Source organism: Crocodylus siamensis, chromosome 8, assembly GCF_052110815.1.
Source record: "Crocodylus siamensis isolate JL-2025a chromosome 8, ASM5211081v1, whole genome shotgun sequence".
Lineage (NCBI taxonomy): Eukaryota > Metazoa > Chordata > Crocodylia > Crocodylidae > Crocodylus > Crocodylus siamensis.
In genome coordinates this window covers 26,327,241-26,349,596 of record NC_143402.1, presented here as the reverse complement: position 1 = coordinate 26,349,596, position 22,356 = coordinate 26,327,241, and the positions used below count along the sequence as shown (strand labels likewise).

At 42.1% G+C, this 22,356-nt stretch overlaps 1 protein-coding gene across 7 annotated transcripts in view; it reads left to right on the top strand.

Moving 5' to 3' along the window:
• HDX (highly divergent homeobox) overlaps nt 1-22,356 on the top strand; it is a 110,284-nt gene that overhangs the window by 46,595 nt on the left and 41,333 nt on the right. For 6 of the 7 annotated variants that reach the window (XM_090059081.1, XM_090059080.1, XM_090059083.1 and 3 more), the window contains one exon: nt 9,986-10,132. The exons of the other annotated variant lie outside the window; for it this stretch is intronic. In XM_090059081.1, the coding sequence (XP_089915207.1) occupies nt 9,986-10,132 (147 nt within the window). The remainder of the gene's footprint in view (nt 1-9,985; nt 10,133-22,356) is intronic. 7 annotated transcript variants of the gene reach the window in all.

Genomic DNA, 22,356 nt, shown 5'->3' with positions numbered 1-22,356 from the left:
CTATTTCTTCAGTTGTTTTAAAGGAACTAGGAAGTACCATATATGCTTTCATACTACATGCACATTTTTCCCAAAAATCATTCCTCCAAATTTGAGGTGCATGACTTAAGTGGGCAAGTTGATTTTTGCACCAGAACTAAACATGGGAACCTTGCAGTAGCTGCATGGGAATACTGTAATGGCTACCAGGGCTGTGCTTTCTCCCCAGCCTGAGAGGGAGGGGCAGAATTTGTCATAGTTTTAACCTTTTCATGGAAGCTGCTGAATTGATGTAGCTTTTGATTGAACAGCCAAAAGCTGCTGCCAATTTCACAGTACCTGTAAGAGGGTTAAGACTGTAGTGTTTGTTTTGGCAGATATAATAGTCAGATTCAGACATGAGTCTGGAAAAAATATTGTTTTCTTCATTCTGACTTCCCAAACCAAGGTGCATGTCATATCTGGGGGGAAGGGGGGGAGTGTTGTGTGACAAATTGGGGTGATTCCCCACGTGCGCTAATAGTCTGATGTTGAGACTATTTGAATAAAGGATTATGTTAATGTATTTGTTGCTTTTTCCTGCTAACATTTGGTAATGGAGCTTTTGAAGGACAGAACATAAATTCATTTAAATTATAAATTTGGCAACAATCTCATCTACCACTGATTATGTTTCCCTGAGAGAAGCTGCAACTTTTGTAAAAATCACCTACTCATTCTGACAAGTACAGTAAAGCAAAATCAATGAATGGTGATGGATTTGATAGGAAGGTCATGAAAGTGTTAGTTGAGCAGTTGAGGCTTTCATTTATCAAAATGTTGATTTGATTTGTGGATCAGAATGAAAGCAATTGTCTTAAAAATAGCAGTGTAATGTTGGGTAACTAAGTTTGGGTTGGAAAAGAAATTAACTTTTCAAAAGCAGGTATCTTTGCTAAAAATGAGTCTTTATGAGTTTGTTAAAAATAAATCCAAATACAATCAAGTGAATTGGTTGCTTTATTGCTTTAAATATACCTGGGTTACCTTACTTTTGAGGTAAAAACACCATTTTTTAATGACAGATACTACTAGGTCAATATATTAGACAATACAACTTTAAATATTAGTCATAGTTGTGTTATTTGAAAATAAAAAATACTCTACTTTACAAATATTCCTGTATCATTTTGGTATGTGTAGGCAGACTGCACTAGAAAGAACTGAAGCTACGAGGATGAGCTAAAAAGGCAGAAATACAATCAAAAACTTCCACTGAAATTTAATGTATCTTATAAAGCTCTTAGGTATTCTGCTTGTAACACAACTGCTAGATAACAAACAGTTGATATCTTTGAAAGCTAAGGCAAAAGTGTAGATCAGAAAGTGGTAGAAGTATGAGGCAATGATTAGAACAGTGCCATTTTCACTCACGAAGGCAAATCGGTTATTGAAATACTGACTTGACTTTTGAGAAGTATTGTTTATATAATGTGAGGCTGCACATTATGACTTCTTAATTTTTCTCCAGACTGAACTGAAAAAGTAACTGTCAGTGGGTTCTTTATAAGGCACTGAAGGATTTTTGTGATTTCCCTCCCCACCAGTAAATCCCCATATTTAGCATGGGTTCAGTCCTCTTTCCAGTGGTATGAAAGGAGTTAATGCCAGTTATTTTAATGAGAAGAAGGTTGACCTCTTCATGCAGAATTTATACTTTCTAATGACCTGTTCTTGCAACAAATAGATTTTTATTTTTTGTGTCAAGGCAAAAATACAATAGTAGGTAGGTAGTGGATATATGGAGTTTCAGATACTTTTGATCCCACTGATATTGAGGGAAATATATGAACCCTGACATAAAGCCCTTGATTTCTCCAAAGAGTTCAGGAAGGAGTATGGTCAATAATGTGGCTTGCAAATAAAGAATTTTTTTTGCGACTCTCTTGTTAGTCTAATATAAGATATCACCTCTGCCACACTGACTGCTTATTTCCTGCTTAGTTGTCAGTTGAAGAAACTTGTCCCTGTTTCTTATTCCAACTTAGAATCACTATCAGCGTGGTTATCCTTACACTTTCTCTTGAATGATGTGTGCAGCAATAATTTAAAGTACCCAGCTTCACATGTATATGCAGCAAACTGTTAGTTGGGTAGAGCCACTTCCTTGTGGACTGCCTTCAGCTTCTTCTATGTGACTGCAGTAAGTAGATACAAAAGGTTTCTTTAGGGTTCTCGCCAAAGGATATTTTTGTTTTTAACATGTGTATTTTGATTTCCCATCCCCCTCCCCTATATGTGTACACACAAACATCCCTTCTGCTCCCCCCCATCTAGCTATATAATATTTCTTCTGTCCATTGGAGAGGCAGCATGCTCCAGTAATTTGATTTCTCTATTAAAGATGTTATAAAAACAATTACAAGAGATTGCTAACACAATGTATCATATAAACGGCTTATCTAGCTAGAATGGATCCATTTACATATGGCTAAGACAAAGGTGCAACACTGGCTGTCCAAATGAAACCCATGAAGAATATATGATAGACAAGTATGAGGTCACTGTGACCCCTGGGAAATAATGCCAAAATGTTCTCTCTCTTGTCTTTGCTTTTTCTTCTCTCTTGACATTGAGTCAAGCCTTCTGCACAAGGCAGACTGGAGTCCTAATTGGCTTGTCCACTTCTGCTAGAGTAGTGATAGCGGAAAGTGCCTTTTCAAAATACCCTCTGGGAAGTTTAAGTGCCAAAAGCATTCACCTTTAACAGACTATGCTTATAATTAAAGGGGGGAAAAAAGCAAGCAGATATTTTGTAATCTGACTGAATTAGTACTTTGCTGTGAAGTTCTTTTTCTTCTTTTTAAAAAATGTTTTGGAAAGAAATCCACTATTACAATTTAGGCAGGGCAGTTGATGCTCACTATTTCGTCTCTTCATATGCCAAAATATAGAAACTTGCTGTTGAAGCAGTTTGGATTGTTACATATGAGGTTCCTGACTGAAAACCACAGAAGTGAGGAAATGAAAAACTAACCAACCTTTTTACCCTTCATCTCTAATGTCTCTGACTAGATTCTATCAGTGTAACCACAAGTGTTTTATGTCACTGCAACTTTAATTCTCCATAGCGCACATAATTGCCAAATAAACTCTTTCTAATGCTATTTAATTATTGATTTTTTTCCTTTTTTTGGTGGATGAGGGAAGGCTGGCATCCTTAAAGGAGCACTAACCTCATGGGTATGTACTGGTAAACAGCCGATTCTAGCGTTTTCTGCCTATGACTGTGTTGTTGTATCCCTTTGTTGAAAGCTCTGCGTGGTTTGTTTCAAGGACTTTTCCTCTAGCAAGGCCTAGTAAGAAGGAAGGCAGTTGTCTATTTTGTATTACTCCTTTCTTCTGAGCCTCTAGGTAATTTGTGGGCAAAGATCACGTTAAATTGTATAAGGCTACTTGCAGACATCAACACCCCCCCCCCCACACACACACACACACCCACACCCATGGCACTTTAAACCCTATGTGCTGCTGCGCTAAGCTCAGTACATGCCCAGAAGAGGCAGTGTGTTAATTGGACCCGGCTTACCCAGTGTTTGTATAGTTTGGGCACTTTGTAGGACTTTTGGAGGGGGGGCCTGGGGGGGCATAGGGTATGTTGGGTGTACATATGTGAGGGAATTGTGGGGGTAGGATGTGGGTGTGTGAAGTTTTGTGGGGAGTGAGGTAGGGTGGAAGGGTGTAGGAACCCCCCACACACTCCCCCACATGGCGCACAGCCCTTGCTGCCAGCAGTAGCAGCATGTGGGACAATTTGTGCCCAGTATAGGTGCTGGCACCTGGTGGCACTCGGCTCTGGCCAGCACTGCATGTGGGGATTCCCTGTATTAATGTGCAGCTCTTGGCACCCCACACAGGAGCTTGCTGCCTTCCTCATCCCCTGCATTGCAGGTCCCAGGACTCCACAGGGAAGCAGGGGGCTCCACTTCTACTGGAGTCCTGGGACCTGTGTAGCAGAGGGTGGGGAAGGCAGCAGGCTGCCATATAGGGCTTCCCCTAGTGGTGCATGAGTGCCAGGAGCTGCATGAGCGTGCTGGGAACTCCTGCAATAGAGGCAGCCCGGCGGTCCTGTGCTTCTCCCCACCCTCCCTCACACCCACATCCTACCCACCCAAGCTCTGCACTTCCACTGCCCCCTGGGAGCAGGCTCCATGCTGCCACCAGCCCCATGCTCCCTGCCCCCACCCAACTGCAGCTCCCTCCCCACTCCCACACTTCCGTACCCATTGCCCAATGGGCAGAAGGGCTGAGCATGGTACAGTTCATTGGTGGGTACCCACAGGCTGGCTGAAAATGCCTGGCAGGCCGGATCTGGTCCATGGGCCTTTTTTTGCCCATGCCTGTACTAGTTCTTTCTCCATTGTTTTCTCTTTCTCAGGTTCCATGGCTGCCCCGCTTCCTGTCTGCTCCACAGAAAAAGTAAGCCCCTCTAGTCTAGAAACCAAAAGACATCAGTCTAGCAGCTTTAAAAAGGAAAATATTATTTGTGTTCCTGACATAGGGTAATGGAAAAGCAGTTCTGGAAGTGACCTCGCAAGGTACCACCCCCAGCTCAAGGCAGGATTATCCCTGACTAAACTATCCCAGCCAGGTGCCCATCGAACCTGCTCTTGAAAATGTCCAGAAATGGAGATTCCACAACTTTTCTAGGTAGCCTATTTTAATATTTGACCATCCTCACAGAAAATTTCTCCTAATCTCCAACCTAAGTTTCCTGTGCTGTAGCTTGAGGCCATTGTTTCTAGTCCTGTTCCTTAGGGTCATAGGGAAACAGTCCATCTTCATCTTTCTCTAATTGCCCTGGAGGTATTAGAAGACCTTTATCAAATCCCTCCCTCAGTGTTCTCTTCTCCAAACTAAATAACCCTAACTCTTTTACCCTTTCTTCATCAGGCTCCTAATCATTATTGTCACTGTACTTGACTTTCCAGTCTGTCCACATTTTTTGTGAAGTGTGGGGCCTAGAACTGAATGCAGTACTCCTGGGGAGGCCTCCCTGGTGTTGAATAATGCAAAAGAAGCAGTTCTTTTGATTTGCAAGTGAAACACCTAGATACAACCTGGTAGGTCACATGGCTCCTAAAAAGCCAACAGCATAACGGGGCTGGGCTAGCAGGATATAAACTCAGGGCTTGAGCTGAGCTGTTTAGCCCTGAGAGCTATAGAGGGAAGAGCTCCTGAGCAGCAGGGCTGCAGCCTGGCTTCTGATTAACATTTAAGCTGAAGTAAGCAAGACCAGCAGTTTAGGGATTGAGACTGTGGGGACATAACGAAATAGTCCTATAGGCCAAGGACAGTAGAGATCTCAACTGGCCCAGGAGCAGTGACCAGGCAAAGAAGCAGGGCTCAGCCTAGGAGGGGCGAGAACAAGCAGGGTCAGGGAGCCTGTAGCCTGGGAGGTCTCAGTTGGCCTCCGAGCAGGATCAAGACCCAGGCAGAGTGGTTCAAAGACTGAGGAGGACCACAGCTGGAGACTGACAGGGCCTGGGACTCTCAGCCCAGAGAAGCGCAGAGACAGGGCCAAGAGATGGAAACACATTCGAGGACCTTGGGTTACACCCAGGACTAGCCAAAATGGGTGAAGTGCCTGGCTGTGGGTGGAAAGAGACAGAGCCCTGAGCCCAGGAGGGGTAGAAGATGCAGGCCAGAGCTAGTGAGTGATTGCTAACAACTGAGAGGCTTGGGCATAGCTATAAGGGGAGATGAGGAGGCATCTTTAGCCCTTAAAGCAATGAGGAGGGACACCCCTGTACTCATGAGCTTGAGATCTGGATTTGGGAGCTCTGAGGCAGCATCTCTTCAAAAATTATAATTACAGCAAGGCGTGGCAGGTGAGATGAAGGGGAGATGGTCCCAAGAAAGCAGAGTTGACAAGGGGTAAGGGGGCTCCCAGGAGCTTTGCAGCAACTCCTGGGGAGGACCCCATTACAATGCCCAAATGAGTGGAACTGTATATAGTCAATGAGTGTTTTGGGTATTGTTCCATTAATTAATGAGCAATATTAACCACTTATAATCTTTGGAATATATTATGAATTCCATAATTGGTCTACATAGTGCAGAGTGTTGCTCTGGAAAACAACTTATACTGTGGCATACCAATTTTATACAAATTTGTTATTGCAGAAGCTCAGATATCTTTCTAAAGACTTTTTAGTCATTTCTTTGAAACAAAAAACTAGAGAGCTTCCATAAATAGGAAGAACAACATGTAGATGCTGTCCAAAATATTAGCAGTATCTTTAGTTCTGCTAATTTTTAGATTTAATAAAAAGAATGATGAAATAAACTTTTATTGATTTTTTTTTTAATAAGGTTTTTCTTTTTAATGTAAACCATCCCCTTCTCAGATGTAGAAAACATGTTTTCAGAGGTCTAATTGTTGTAATTGATGTAAGTAATAAGCAGCTACCCATATGCAGGTGTGTTGTTGCTCTCTCCATGTGGAAAGTAAGTATAGTTGCTTTTGTTGATTTCTAGCAGCAGGAGAGATGGGGAATGTGTCAGCATAAGGAAACTAAAATGATAATTAAGATAGTTGGACTAACAAGTATAACTACACTAATGGTTTTGTTTGCAGAACAGTCTGACAACACGTTTAAATGCACTCCCACACAAAATGAAGAAGTGGTATGTAACCTTAAAATTATTTCCAGTGGCCCTGCTTCAATCCATAGTCTATTATCATATGTGCAGTTTTATCAAAATGCAACATTTGGGAAACTGCAAATGAACAGTGGAAACAATGTTAAACTCCAGGGCTTACCAAATAAACATTAAAGCATTCCCTTTAGGGGAACTGGAATTCTTTTGAATTATGCATATATTGTAGTTTGCAGTAAGATAAAAGAGTTCTCCAGAGGGAGGAGGAGATTAGAAAACATTAAGAAGTAATATGCCTAAGCTGGAAGGAGAGAGTAAACAGCCAGAGCAAAAACATGGTTACACTCATTAAAACTTGTGAAAGTGAGGTAAGACCAATCAAAAGATCAGGTAGAATTAAGAAAGGCCACAGCATTTAAACCTTCCTTTTGCTTCTAAATGTACTGGCAGAGGTAAATCCTAGGGAATTTGGTGCTGCTCTGGATTGAAAAATCAGATTTTCAAGAAAAGAAAAGGACAATTAAATAGTAGAAAGTCTAAGACACAGGCCCAAATCCAGCTTCTCCTTTAAGGCTAAGTACCGACAACCAAAAAGCCGGAGGCAGACTCGATCCAGTCTATACAGGTTGCTCTAAACTGTGTAGATTAGACTAGGGGTTCTCAAACTGTGGGTCATGACCCAACTTAAAAGGGGGTCACAAACCCATGTGCAGCCAGCAGTTCCGTCCACGCTTCCACTTTCACCACCGCTCGGGCATGTGGGGGGTCCCCCCACTCATCGATCGGCTGCCATGGGGTCATGGTATCGCAAAGTTTGAGAACCCCTGGTTCTAGGCCTCCTAGGTGGGGACTTTTCCCCTGTGCAGCCCAGCTCTGCTGGGCAGCAAATGCTCCAGTCCTGCCTTCTTGCCAGCACCACTGCATCTCAGCAGCTGAGAGGTGGGGAGCTGGCAAGCAGGCAAGGCTGGAGCATTCGCTGCCTGGCAGAAAGCCCTTGTTTCAGGGGCTTCCCTCCCCTGCTATGCAGACCATTTGCCCCTCCTCCCCTTCCCTTTTGCTACTGCCAGCTGGGCTGGGGAGCAGAGGCTTTGAAGCTCTATGACAACCTGGGGGCGGAGGCAAGCCTGCCCAGCAGCTGCGGTGAGGGGGGTTAAGTGGGGCCCACATTGCACCCTAGAATGCCAAAGGACTGGGATCAACTTGTGTTGGGAGGGGATCTGGAACAGGCGTTCAATAGACTAGTGTAACCTAAAGTGATTGAATTTAGTACTACATCCATCCAGGTCTATCTTAAACTGGATTCTGCCATTTTGAAACTGGTGTACGTGCACTGAACTTCGGTTTTGTTACAGGTTTCAACTGGGTTCTGATCACTTTTTACCAGCTCATTCATTTTTACCAGCTAATTTCTGTCCTTAGCCTGAATGGCTAAGGTGCCACTTGAAGTTAGAAGCACAGGTGCCAGCATCACCAGTTTTTAGATCTTACTCCCACCTGTCCAACTAGATTTGTCCTGAGTGTGCTATGGCTTCTTTGGATGTGCATTCAGCGATTTACGTTACTGCCAGTGGAATCACAATTCCACTGGTAGGAACCCTAAACGTACAAGTGTTTACAATGCTTAGTGTGGTCTGAAAAAACATGCTTGTGGTTTAAATTTAAAGCTTGTCTGACAAGGTCTAAGTCTAGTCCAGTTGGAGATTCTGCCAGTTTAATGAATGCTTATACACTTACTTGTCCAATAAAAGCACTCATGCTGTCTTCTGGCATCCCAGCCTGCCTTGCTCTGTCTTCACTTCTGTCGCCCCACCACCAGTGAAAATCTGTAGGTCAATCAGACTGCACTTCTCCAGCTGAGTCGCAGACCAACCTTTTCCCCACTTCATCCCCCTAGGCTGGGAAAGCCCAACCCCTTTCCCCAGCCGTGGGGCTGTGCAGCGTTAACCCTGCTGAACCCTAAGCAGGGGAGGAAAGTAATCTGCTAGCACACCGTTTCTTCCCTGTCCCCCTCCACGCTGCCCTGGACCTGCTTGGACGTGGCCCCCACCTCTTGGACCTGGACCCTGAAGACCCTGTGCTGTTCCCCAAGCCCTGCCCCCTCATGTACCTGAAGTGCAGTGACCCCTGCCATTCTGGAACCCCCCTACACCCCTTCTACCCAGACCAGCCTCTCAGGTAGCGGCCTGGTAGGGGCCTTGTCAGTGCACTGTGGGCCCTGCCCCCTGTTCAAAATACATTGACCCTCCCCCGCCATTTCTAAAGCTCCCAGACCCTGCCCCTCTCCACAGAACTGGACACTTCAGGCCTGCTCCCCATGCCCCATGGAAGTGGACTGGGTTCACTTGGCCCACTGGACATGCTGCCACCCACACAGCACCCAACCCAGACCAGACTCATCTGACCTATGCTGAAACTGGGTCTCAGCTGGCGCCAGAGGTCAAAGGACCTATTGCGCTGCTGGAAGGGGAATTGATGAGCTTGAAAAGACAACACAGTGTCTCTGGGTCTACTGGCTGAATGCCTGACAGCTGGGAGGGAGGTTGGAGGGGGTGTTAACCTGTGCCCTTGGGTGCTATCATCTGCCTGTAGACAAACTGGGGAGCTTGCAAAGCATAATGAGATGTGTGCTCTGGGGCCATCGGCAACAGTCTGTGTGCAGAGCACGTAGCCAGCCTTAAGAATGCTTGTACAAAAGGTTTCAAACTGCCTAAACTAGACTGCTTAACTTATGCCAGTTGGTGTGAAAGCTTGTACATACCTTGACACTCTTACTATTCTATATCATGCTTGGGAAAGCATATAATCCCTTAAAAATTAATCAGTGAAAAACCACAGCCGGTGTTTGTGTGGTTTGAGCCACTCAACCTTGGCTTATTACCTAGTAATTAAAGCACTTGCCCAGGGAGAGTTCTGCATTAGTCACTTGATAAAATGGATAGACAGCGTTGGGGCCAAGTATAGAGGCCAGAACCCAGAGTGGTCTCCCAGAGTAGCCAGTACCATTTCCCTGAACTGCAGAGCTAGTTTCTCTTTACACTGTTTCCCTAGTTCCATATATCTTCTTTTGGCAGCCCAGTAGTTCACCTTAAGAGAAAAAAATGGGTAATACTCTTGATCCTGCCTAGACCCTGACTTGGTGGTTAAGATACTTTGCTGGGAAGTGCAAGACGTAAATTCAAGCCCCCTTTGGGGGGCTAAAAACAGGATCCTGGTCAGATGCCTTCACAACTAAGTTATTGAGCTACAAGATGAGTGGTTTCCTCCTCTAGGATTTTTGGTTTTGTAATGGCAAAGTGAAAAGGCCTGCATCACCCAAACTCATTTTCTTTTTGCTTTATTCTAATAATCACTTCTTGTCTTCCAGCTACAAGACCGCACACAGTTTAGTGACCGAGATTTAGCCACCTTAAAGAAATACTGGGACAATGGCATGACCAGCCTGGGCTCAGTCTGCAGAGAGAAAATTGAAGCTGTCGCTGCAGAATTAAATGTTGACTGTGAAATAGTGCGGGTAAGAAATTTACGGTCCTCCCCTATCTTGTCGCAGAGGCAAAAATAGGGTAGATGAAAGCCTTTTAAAATTGCATGAGAGACTGAAATAGGTTTCACATTACATAATGAATGGCCATGTTAGGAAGTACTCTCTTGCTCTTTCTCCAGTCTATATATAGATAAAAGCCCTCAGGTGAAATTCTTATTGATCAGCAGCAAGAGCAGCATTACAAGACATTTGACATTCTAGACTGGAATTTTTGTAAGATTTTAAGTGAGCAGGGGTATCCCAGCTCTGAAAAGGACTAAAAGTTATGATGTGACTAAAATAAACTGTCCCTCTTCTAAACAGGGAACAAGTGCTTTTTTTGGTTTTTTTATAAATAGGTTTAGTGAGAAAATTGTCATAAACGTATGAAAGAATTACCCAAATAAATACTTTGCAGTACTTTCCCAGGAGTCGAGATGAGATGTGACAAGATGGTAAAAAGGATTTTGAAGGATATTGGGGAACTTCTAATTTTATAGTCCAGAGGTATCAGTGAGGGAGATATGGGAACATGTGATCTATTCAAGGCTCCCTTTTAGGAAGAAAAATGACTGCAGGATTGATTCAGGTGATCGTTTTTAGAGAGCCATTTGGTATAAATGAAGAATGGAGTACAGGCCGTCCTTGGACTTACGACACAATTGGTTCCTGAAAACTGTCTCTTAGTTCGAAACGTTGTAACTTGGAACCAATTGTCTCATAAGAAACAATGTTATAAATGGGGGATTGGTTCCTGAACCAGGGCCTGATACCCTATTTTCACCAAAAATACCCCAGAATTTTGTACTCAATCAATTTTAAATGAGTAATATAGCTACATTAATATATTTACATTGTAAATAGCAATCATATTGATTTGGAAGGACTTCTTTAAGGTGACTTTGCTGGACTTTTTGAAAGGTTCTTGGTTGGACTTTTTGAAGGATTCTTGGCTGGAGTCTTCTTAGGAGTCTTGGCTGCAGGTTTTTCTGGAGTCTTGTCTGCTTTCTTAAAGTGTCCAATGAAGTTTGGACACGTTCTCCAAGGGCATGGGTGACACAGTGAACTTGTTCGCTGGTGTGGCGTCACATTGGATCAAGCATTGGAAAGTCGAAACTCACATTGTAAAGTTGAAAAAGGGTGTCAATTTATAAACATTGTAAGTGCGAAATGTAACTCAAAACGTTGTAAGTCGAGGACTGCTTATAAATACTGTACACCAGCTATTCTGGAGATACATTCCAGCAATGAAATCCTTGAATCATTCTGAATTATCACCTGAACTTCAGGATTTGTTCTGTATTGGATTTGGAATGTGGACACTGTAACAAAGTGTAAGCTGCAGCATTGCCTGGATCAAGTTGGTCACACCTGGTTGGGATTTATGCAGAGTCCTGGCCAAGAGGCATAAAAAACAGTTTCTGTGCCCTAGGCAATAGCCATTTTTGTATGCCCTCATTCTTGCCCTGGTCACCTACTCCAAGTTATGCTCCTAGTCATATCCAGGGGTTGAAGTGATGATTTCATAACTGAATGCTGTGTCTTCACCTAAAATATTATGTTGTTCTGATTATACCAAAAAGCTGGAGGGAATTGAGAGTAATAAGAGGTTATATAGGCAACATTAAACGAACTAAATGTACCTAATTTGACTGAGGGGGGGAAACAGAACAATCAACAAGTATTAATAATTGTGCTCAGACAAAAATAGATGAGGAATTGTTCAAGGTAGTCCAGTTGGGCACAATAAAGAATTATGGGCTGAATAAAGGAAAAATAAACATAAACTCTACACCCAGGGGAAAAAAAAGATTCCTGAAATATGTTGTTAACCAAGCAGTAGATGAGTTAGAGAAAGTGGCAGAGGCTCTTTGCCTGTGCTGTTTCTTAAGTAATTAGAGAAAAATATCAGAGAGACTATATAGTGTATGTAGAGTGCAATCTTGCATTTACAGGGGGGTGGATTTAGTTATTTATGTTCTACTTTCTGGGATTCTGACAAGGGCATAGGTTATAGGATTTCTCCCCCTCTTATTTTATATCCCAGTTAATTGTATGTCTCTTTTCAGTTAATCAGTGTGTCATGTTTTTTTGTTGTTGGAGTTTTCTACTTCATGTTTCGTTTAGGAGTTTTTATATGCATCGTAACAAAAATATTTATTTTTCTACTCAAGACAAAGTCCTTTTTTTCGTTTTGTGAATGCACTTTTCATTTTGTCAGCATTAAATTGGAATATATACAAACATTCTTGCATTTTAGACCTAAGTAGCTTACCATTATATGTGAACTTCATTTCCTCTTATATTTTAGGTTTATTTTGTTTTAGTTTTTAATTGCTTTGTGCCCTAGAAGGCATTCTTGTAGTATATTAACTACTACCTTGAAGCTCAAATCTTAAAGCATAAAACATTAGCATTTGACTCATTTTGCAAAGTTGCCTACATGTGTGTTTAATGCTTGTAGGGTTTAGGGTTGAGGCTAGGGGTGGTAGGCTAGTACCTTGGCAGAAACATCATATTGCTCCCCTTTCTCAAATATTTGGTAACTATCTGTGGTATACTTAATAATTGATCAGATACTGATTGTGGTGCTTCCTTTTTGAGGTTGTAGATCAATATTTTTAAAGGCATTTTGAGTCTAGTCCAAAAAATTTTTTTAAAAAGACAGCTATGAAGTGATTTCTCAAACTCTACCCACTGACCCCCTTTTTGAGAGTTACTCCATATGTCTGAACACTTCCCAGTTGGGTGCAGTGGCTGCCCACATATCTTTATTTTAAGCATCAGGACTTACTAGTGTATTTGTAAGAATAGCAATGGTAGAAATAAACTTGTATATTTTAATTTCATTTATGGTATGGTAATATTTGTAAAAGAAGTCTGGTAGCAGTATTTGGACCTTAAAAAGTAACTGTGTGGAGAAAGGCCCCTTCCTACTCCACTCTTGTTTGGCTGTACAAACACCTTAATTTTACTCGGAGGAACCCTATCTGTCAGAATGAAGTGCTCTTAGTTATAGAGTAGTTGAGGAAACACAGTTCTGCTTTGCAGATGTATACAGTTTGCAGAAAAATACTTTTTTTCACACATCTGATTGAACCGATAGCTTTGGGAAGGCCATCACACATTTTTCTTCAGTAACACTGCATTTGTGTAAGGGACGGTTTTGCAGGTATTGTGATATCTAATTTTCAGTATGATAGAGTGATTAAGTACTGGTATTTTTTCAGTACGCAGCTAAGGTATCTCTGTGTATAAATATTTTACATCTACCAATGTATCCTTATCCAAAATTAAGATTTTATTGTATGGGCACTGCAGTCTGTATACATATTATCCATAAGAAGAGAGAAGGCAAAGGAACTGATATTCCTTGTTATATGTGGGCATTTGCAAAACATGATTTCAGTATTATTATGTTTTTCATCTTTAATCTTAAAACCCTTTACCAAAATAACAAATTTATCCTAGAGTAACAGATCTTATTATTTTAAGTGTTTTTCACAGTAAGCCCTTGGACATGAAGGGCCCAGGGAATGAAAGCTGGAAGCAGAGGTACATTAGGTTTGCTTGTTGTGCAGACAACATTTATCACTGATGCCTATGTTTAAGTTTGATATCAGAATTATGTATTTTGTGTTGGCTGATAACTTTGCTGTTAAAATCAACAGCATGCTAAAAACTGTTTATGTAACTTTACATGTTATTTGGAGTAGCATTTCTTAGTATCACCTATTAGCTAATGAAGTTTTTTCCGGGGGTTGATTGTTTTGTTTTCATCTTTTGGAGAATAGTGCCCAAAATAAATGAATCTCTAATTATTGCCTATATTATTTCAGAATTTATTCACTAAACTTGTTCATAATGCTTAGGTAGAACCTGAAACAACAAATAATTCCTTGTCATTTGATTACTTATCTCTAAGGGCATAGACAACCATACACTTGGAGCAGTTTCAAAAGGGGAGGAGGAGCTGCTGCTTCAGACCACGCAGCAGCTGTTATGCTCTAATTGTTGCATGTGAACGAGCCTCTAGTAGTACTAATGAAACAAAATCACTCCAACTTCAACTGTGCTTCATCCACGGCTAAAGTTAGGGTAATTTTTAGCTCCCTCTTATTACTATAGATTCATAAATATGTTACAGCTGCTTCACAATCTGAAGCCCCTCTGGAAGCCTGTGCAAATGTACTTTTGTCCATCTCGTAAGTATATCCCATTGTAGCACTCACATCCACTCAAGATTGGAAAGCTTTGATCAGCAGTTCCAGGTAGTGCTCCTTGATAGTACAGGAAAACCTGATTAGTTTGATATCAGATAGTTCAATGTATTGGATACTTTGAAGCTATTGTCACTCCCCAGCCACAAGGATTTTTTTTAATGCTTTACAATATGGCTAATTCATAATATAGCTACTTTTGAAAATTCAAAGCCATTTTCTGGTCTCTGACCAGGAAAAGCCTCATTAAATACTTTGTCATTATACCACTGCCAGAAGCAGCACATACTCAGTCATGAGAATCAACTACAAAGTTGATGGACTACAGCCTGTATTGAGCATGCCCATAAGGCACCTGGCACAAGGCAGAAGCCTATACTGGGCAAATATATAAGTGGGAACCTGCCACAAGGCTGGGTCAATGCAGCCTGTCCAAATAAGATGTTGTGCCCATTGTGTTTGGTCCCCCTCAGTGCCAACTTATTTTCAAGTCATAGTGAGCCACTTTGTTGAATAAATTTTGACTTCCTCTTCACTGCCACAGCTGAGCAGAGCTTTTCTTCCCTGTTCCCAATGATTGCTGTTTTTTTCAATAGCCTTAACCATCTGGCAAACATTACCGGATGTCTGTGTAGATGAGAGGATCTGTAATCCCCTTCCTCGATGCGTCACACGTGACTGATGTGACCCTGCCCTCTGCAGGTTGAGCTAAATCAAACACCACTGTGCCTCTTCTTCATATACATTTTTGGAGAGTCTTGCTGCATATACAATTTTGGAGAACACCTGATTCCAATCACGAGTAAGGGGCAGGGATCCAGATTTTCTGTTCACTGTGGAGAAAAATGTGGGTTGGGAGTGCGTTGGGAGTGAAGGCCACCAGGAGGGCTGTGGGGTCTGTGGCTTGGGAGTGAGGGACGATGGCATGGGCAGGGGCAGGGCACTGGCATATGAGGCCACAAAGCAGCTGGGTGGGAACAGTTGCAGCTGGACCTGCATCCTGGTGAGCAAAGGTGGCAGGAGGAGCTCTGATTTTCTATGATAAGTAAACCAAAATCAAATGCCAAAATGTATAGGTATTTATAATTTATTTTATTTTAATGGTTGAAGCACTGGTAGACTTCCAAACTGTGTTATAATTATGAGTATAGCAATAAAACTTTGTGTTCAACTGATACCTATATATATATAATGGCATTTCCTTTTAATTGTGGAAAACTGCAGATTTTGAGTTTTTTAGTTTGAGAATTTTGGAATTTTTTTTTTTATCAGAGAATTTTGGGTTTTTAAACCGAGAAAACCAGAATCCTTGCTAATTAGCACATGGGAGCTTGTGGGGAGGTGAGGGTGGTATCTGGAATACACACAAATACTGAACAGTGCTGGGCTGTGGGGTCATCATGGCCTGAAAGGCTGTTGACTCTTCTGTGGCCTAGCCCCATGAATCATTGTAAAACATGAGCTTTTTTGGTTTTGGACTAATATGTCTAGCTTGCACTCATCATTTTGTTCTAATCAGTTAGTAAGATTTGCTTGTGGGTAAACTAAGTCTGTACATGCCCATAGCATTTTGTATTTACATTTATTTCAAACCTGTTTATTCTGAAACTGTGTGGGGTTTTTTGGTCCTCTATGGTTCAAATTAATGAGGCTTTCACATAGTGCAGTGTAGCTGTTACTCAGTGTAGGTAAGCCCTGTTGTGAGTTGCTGAGTATTCAGCCACTTTGGAGTGACTCAATAACATGGTACCAAGTGCTGCTTCATTAGGACTGAGTACGGAGGAAGCTAGTTCTGCTGCTTGTCTCAGGTACTGATCCAGTCCCCAATAACAGCAAAACTGATATTTCTTAGCCACCATTAATCTCCACTGCTTTATGGAATCTTACATTTGACACCAAGACAGAGTCAGTACTTAATTAATCTCTGGTACTGTCCACAAACCATCCTGGACTTCATTCTACCTATATTCATTTTTCTCCTTAATACAGTTTTCCTGAAGTTAATCCAAAAAGGAGATCTAGGCTATCGTATCATTACAAATCTGGGGGATTACGAGTGCCATGTGCAATGAGTCCCTCAGGTTGTTTATTTGATATAAGATACATCTTTGAATCCCATTCATAACCGATGCTTGGAAGCATTTATCTGTTCTGCTTAAGGAATATGCAGCTCATCAGAAACAACAATAGTTCCCCATTGTAACACTGTTATCCTACCACAGTGGGTGCAGTTTTCCCTTCATAGCTTCATTTTTAATTTTTGCAGAAATAAATTAACATAATAGCAGAGGTACTGCACATTGTAGTGAAGAGGCATGTGAAATGCCCCCAAAATATGAGCCACTTGGAGGAAGATTCCTCAAGGACTGCACCATCAAACCCTTTCTATACTTAAGATATATCAATGACATCTTCATCATTTGGACTGAAGCCCTGCAGTCTCTGATTGATTTCCATCCAAAATTCAATAATCATCACCCCTCCATCAGACTACCTCTTCAATACTCCAGCACCAACATTTCCTTTTTAGACACTATGATCACTATCCAGAATGGTAAGTTACAAACCACCATATACAAGAAACCCATGAACTAACATACAGATCTGCAGAGAACCAGCAATCACTCTAAACACACCAGGAAAGCTCCAATATACAGCCAGGCTCTCTGATACCATTGAATTTGCACTAAGAATGCCTGTGATCATCACCTCACACATCTCAAAAGAGTTTTTACTCAATAAGGACACTCCTCCCGAGAGAGAGATCACCTGGATACTACATGAAGAATTGCTGCACTACAGAAAGAAAATCCCTGTGAATCGCACACCACTAGTTATGACAAATCATCCCTTCCTGGAACCTATATGGAAAATCCTCAAACAGTTGCAACCTATACCAGAAGAAGACCCAGTTCTTAAAGAGAACCATTGATCCTAGCCTTAAAACAAGCACCAAACCTTGCCAACTTCATCACCAGAAGCAAAATTCCTGTGGCGCAAAATACACCAAATGGGTCCAGACCATGCCATGACAAAAAATATAAGACCTGCCAACATATCTCCACCACATATACTTGGACTTCAGAAAGGCCTTTGAGCTGGTATCCGACGAAGTCCTCACAGTCAACTTGGGAAAATGCAGCCTTGACTACTTTACGGTCTGGTTGCTAGGTAACTGGCTCCATGGTAGGACCTAATAGGTACTGATTGATGGAACTGAGTCATCATGGTGGAGGGTGACCAATAGTGTCCCTCAGGAGTCAGTACTTGGATCAGTGCTCTTCAGCATGTTCATTAACAATTTGGATTCAGGCATTATAAACAATCTGGCAAAGTTCACTGATGACACCAAGCTATGGGGGAGTGTTAGCACACTTGAAGACAGGCTGGCAATACAGGCCGACCTGAACAGGCTCATGAAGTGGGAAGAAGTCAACTTGCTGTCATTTAATACAGAGAAATGTAAAGTGCTCCATCTGGGAAGAAATAACCCACAGCACAGTTATAGGCTTGGCAGTGCTATCTGTGCTTGCCAGCACTACAACTGAACGAGACCTGAGTGTCGTGATTGACATCAAAATGAACATGAGCCACCAATGCAATGCTGTAGCTGGCAGAGCTAACCAAACACTGGCAAGCATCCACTGAGGTATCTCAAGCAAGGCAAAGGATGTCACTCCCGCTTTACTCGGCCTTGGTGAGACCATAACTGAAGTACTGAATCCAGTTCTGGGTGCCGCACTTCAAGAAGGATGTGGAGAAACTTTAGAGAGTCCAGAGGAGGGCCACATACATGATTAGAGGCCTGGAGATGAAGACTTATGAGGAGAGACTGAGGGACTTGGGATCGTTCAGTCTGGAGAAGAGGAGACTCAGGGGGAACTTGGTTGCAGCCTATGAGTATATCGGGGCGTACATCAGGGTTTGGGGGAGCATCTATTTACCAAGACCCCCTCAAGGGAAAGACAAGAAATAATGGGCACAAGCTGATTGAAGATGGCTTCAGGCTAGACATAAGGAAAAACTTCTTTACAAGCTGAGTGCTGAGGATTTGGAACAGGCTTACCCCAGAGGTGGTACAGTCATCCACCCTGGTGATCTTCAGAAAACATCTTGATGACCATCTTGCTGGGATCATTTGATCCCAGCAGTTTTTCCTGCCCACATGCAAGGGAGCTGGACCCAATGATCTGTAAGGTCCCTCCCAGCCCCTAACAACTATGAAACCCCCAAAATAACTGCACCCCACAACAGAATCATCAACATTCCTGAATCTTATACCTGCACCTCCAGACACGTAATATATCTCATCCAGTGGACTAAATGTCCTGATGGAGAATATGTAGGAGAAACCAAACAACAGCTGTGTACCAGATTGAACCAAAAATCTATCAAAGACAAAAATACCCAATTACCTATGGAGGCATATTTCTCACAAGACAAACCACACCCTCTCCAGTCTCTCAGTTCTATTCTCAGAGGGAATTTACAAAACACCTTTTGCAGGCAAGCCTACAGACTTCACTTCAACCAATTAGATACAAAAAATCATGGAGTAAATATAGATGTTGGATTTATGCCACATTATAACCAGCTTAACATATGATACCCCCGATAACCTATCATTATTTACCAGCTACATCTTATCATCAGGTCTCCATTCCCCCTCCTCCCCCACCCCACCACCTGTTTCTCACCTGCTGACTGCCTCAGTTTTCACTGACTGGCATTCTTGTATACTGGCCTCTGGCTTCTATTCTTTTCTATCCCATCCAGGATGAGCACAGAACAACTGCAAATGTTTCCTCAGCCTGAAAAGGGGTGTTTGTACCTGAAAGCTTATAAAGAACAATTTTTCCAACTTTAGTTGGTCTAATAGAAGATACTGGATTTACCCAAAGAACCTTGTCTGCCCCAAATATTGAACATTATTAATGGTTTTCTGCTAATTATCATTTCAATTCCAGCTAAGAAGGCAATCTTAGAGTCTGCAAGGGTAGTGTGGTAGATTCCTGTCATTGGGGAAGGGGACAAAAACCCTAGGAATTATTTCATTTGGGTAAGGAGAATATTTGTAATTATATGCTATTGGCACTGGATTTACAGCCCAGTCCTGATACCTTGTTCTGGGTAGGCCCAATCCTCAGACCAACCACAGCTTCTTCCATTTAATTTGTTATTGTTTTTATTGATACACAGTGATAGCAAATAAGAGTAATGTAGGCAAAGCAAACAAAATAACCTCTCCCCCTCCACTCTGCCCAGTCCTACCTATCTACCAGTGCTGTGGCTTCACAGAGGGATGGTATGCAGGGCCAGTGCACAAGTGCCACCCTGTGGTTCTTTGCTTGAATCTCAGATGTCAGCAGTCTTGGAGGTCAAGGGCCGAGGCCCACCCCCCTGATGGGGTGGGTGAGATGGGCCCTCCTCCCACAGTGTCCTTGGGATCCACCCTATGCTGCTCTGAAAATCCTTCCATTTGTATTCTTGTCTCCCTGATGACTCTTCGTTTTCAGGTACTATTGATTGGTCTCCCTGTGGTTGTCATATTGTCCATGTTCTGACCTATCAGCATATCCCTTTGTATCTCAGACATATATCACATGCAAAATCTTAATTTGGTCATTCCACCGGTACCTTAATTTGGGCATCCCCAACCTCCTAATTTGGTCAGTCCACCAAAACCAGAAATCCCAGGGACTTTACTTCTGGTCCCTGTGACCAAATCCTAATTCCTTATCTTTATTATGGGTTTTCAAGGCATGTTTTCAATTTCCCAGTCTGCTTTTCTAGTAGTTTCAGACATAGTGTTGGTTTCAAAGGCTGCGAGTGTGAAATGTTGTCACAAACAAATTTTAAAAACTATTTAACACTTGTGGTGGAACATTGTTCTAATGCAATAACTACTTTACTGACAAGCCAGTTCCAAAACGCAGATCTCTAGATACCATTTTCTAGCCATCATATACTATTGCAAATTCACTTGTCACAATGGCCAACCAAAATAATTAACAGAACTAATTTAAAACTATACCATTCAATAAAGATGCACAATGATTGGATGTTACCATTCAAAATGAAAAATTCACTAATGAAAAAATATTTAATTAGCTGAGTTTACAAAACTTACCTCAGGGAAGCAGGGAGCAATTTATGACAATTTGTAAATGAGTGCATATTTTTAGTGAGGTCAACATGGGGTACAGTATAATCACATTATAATCTGTGATAACAACTGTCATTTCGGTTTGCTCTTTATGACTTCATTTTGTGCTTTCTGAATGTAATGAAATTGACAGATGAATTTTTACCCTATGAGGTAAAAACTCAGAAAGACAGACCCAGACAGTAGTCCTCCCTCCCATCCCCCACACACGTTAAAAGTTATGGGCCACGTTTTGCTCCTTAGGAAGTTCCATGGTTGCAAAGAAGTTTGATTAAAGCACAATTTTACCAAAGAAAGAAGACCACTTCCCCTTACTTTGTATCATCAGCATTTTTATAAGCTACAGTAAAAACATCAGAGGGATTCAAAGAAAGAACCCTTCTATTCTATTCTTTCATCTCAGTCTTTATCTATTATATACCTTTGTATAGGGCCTTCAGAGATTTCTGTATCTGTTATGATTTTTGTATCTAGCGTATCTCCTTTAATTCAACCCCAGATGGAGGATATTTGTTGTAATAGTGTGGAAATCCATAATTTCTGCTATTCTTTTTTGGCAGTCATTTCCAAAGAATACACAGTCTAATAAAATATTACCCTGTATGTAGTCTGGTTATCCCTCTATCCTCCATGTTTGTTCTCTTTCAGGGACACCTTGCACAAAATCTTTCTAATAAACGGAGAAGGGCAACTCTTGTCCAGTTGGGTTCAAGGTAGCCCATAGTTTTCAACACGGAAGGAAAATTTTTACATTCCAGATACTTTCTTACCCTCAGAGAGGGAAGGGTGTGGAGTACCAGAGGCACACACCCACCTTGGATCCTGCCCCTCTCCCCTCCCTGCTGCACGCACTGCTGATGGCACAGGGCCCAACCACGTGGCCCACAGGCCACCATTTGGACAGCCCTTACCTACCTAAACAAGTATTTGGATCATGACAACAGTTAACTCCAAAATCAAACAAGGGAAGCATGATCTTTCCCAATATGCCCCTCCCACCCCACCCACGGGTTTTTCCTGCCCACCCCAACTACTGGTTGCACCTGCTTCCCCTACCACCCGTGGGTTGTGCCTGCCACCCCGTCCGCTGGTGGAACCCTGATCCCCTCCAGTTTGCTGGACCCCCAAACCTCTGGCTACCCTCCCCCCAGTCTGACTTGCCTCCTTCTAATGGCCCCAAATGTCTGTACTTAGCCATTGACTCAGGATTGACTCCCCAGCCTTGGTTCCTTGCATCTAATGGCATAGGTTTTTTTTGACGTATGTCTGGCTTCAAACTTGTATTGAACAAGATCTTTCAATCAGTCCTAGTTAGTAGTAAAGGATGTACATGAAAAATTTATGTTAAAATGGGGAAGATACAAGGTGTGACACAAACTGTTTAAATTGTCTTATTGCATTTCTAGACATTTTAAAAACATTGGTTCTTTCTCTATTCGGAGTGACTCAGCAGTCACTAATTTTTTTTCATTCTCCAGTAGAAAACTTGACTGTATGCTTGCACCTAGCCCTAGAAAGATTTCTGAGAAGCTTTTGTAAGAGTCTCCCATTAGCCCTGAAACCACCATCATCACTGGTATTTTAGTGCTGACAACTTTGAACTCTCTAGTGAAGCACTAGGTCTCATGTTCATGTCTCCACCTTTCTATCAAAGTTATTTGCTTAGATCCGTATCAGCTATGCAGCTGCAAGAATGGAAAGGCTCCATTTCAATTTCCCCACCCAGTGTGGTAAAGTTAGTTTATTTGCAGCGGGGAGCTTGCTTTTTGGGTTTTTTTTTTTTTTTAACTTCAGCTACATCTGAAATTTGTACAAAAGATGGTGAAGCA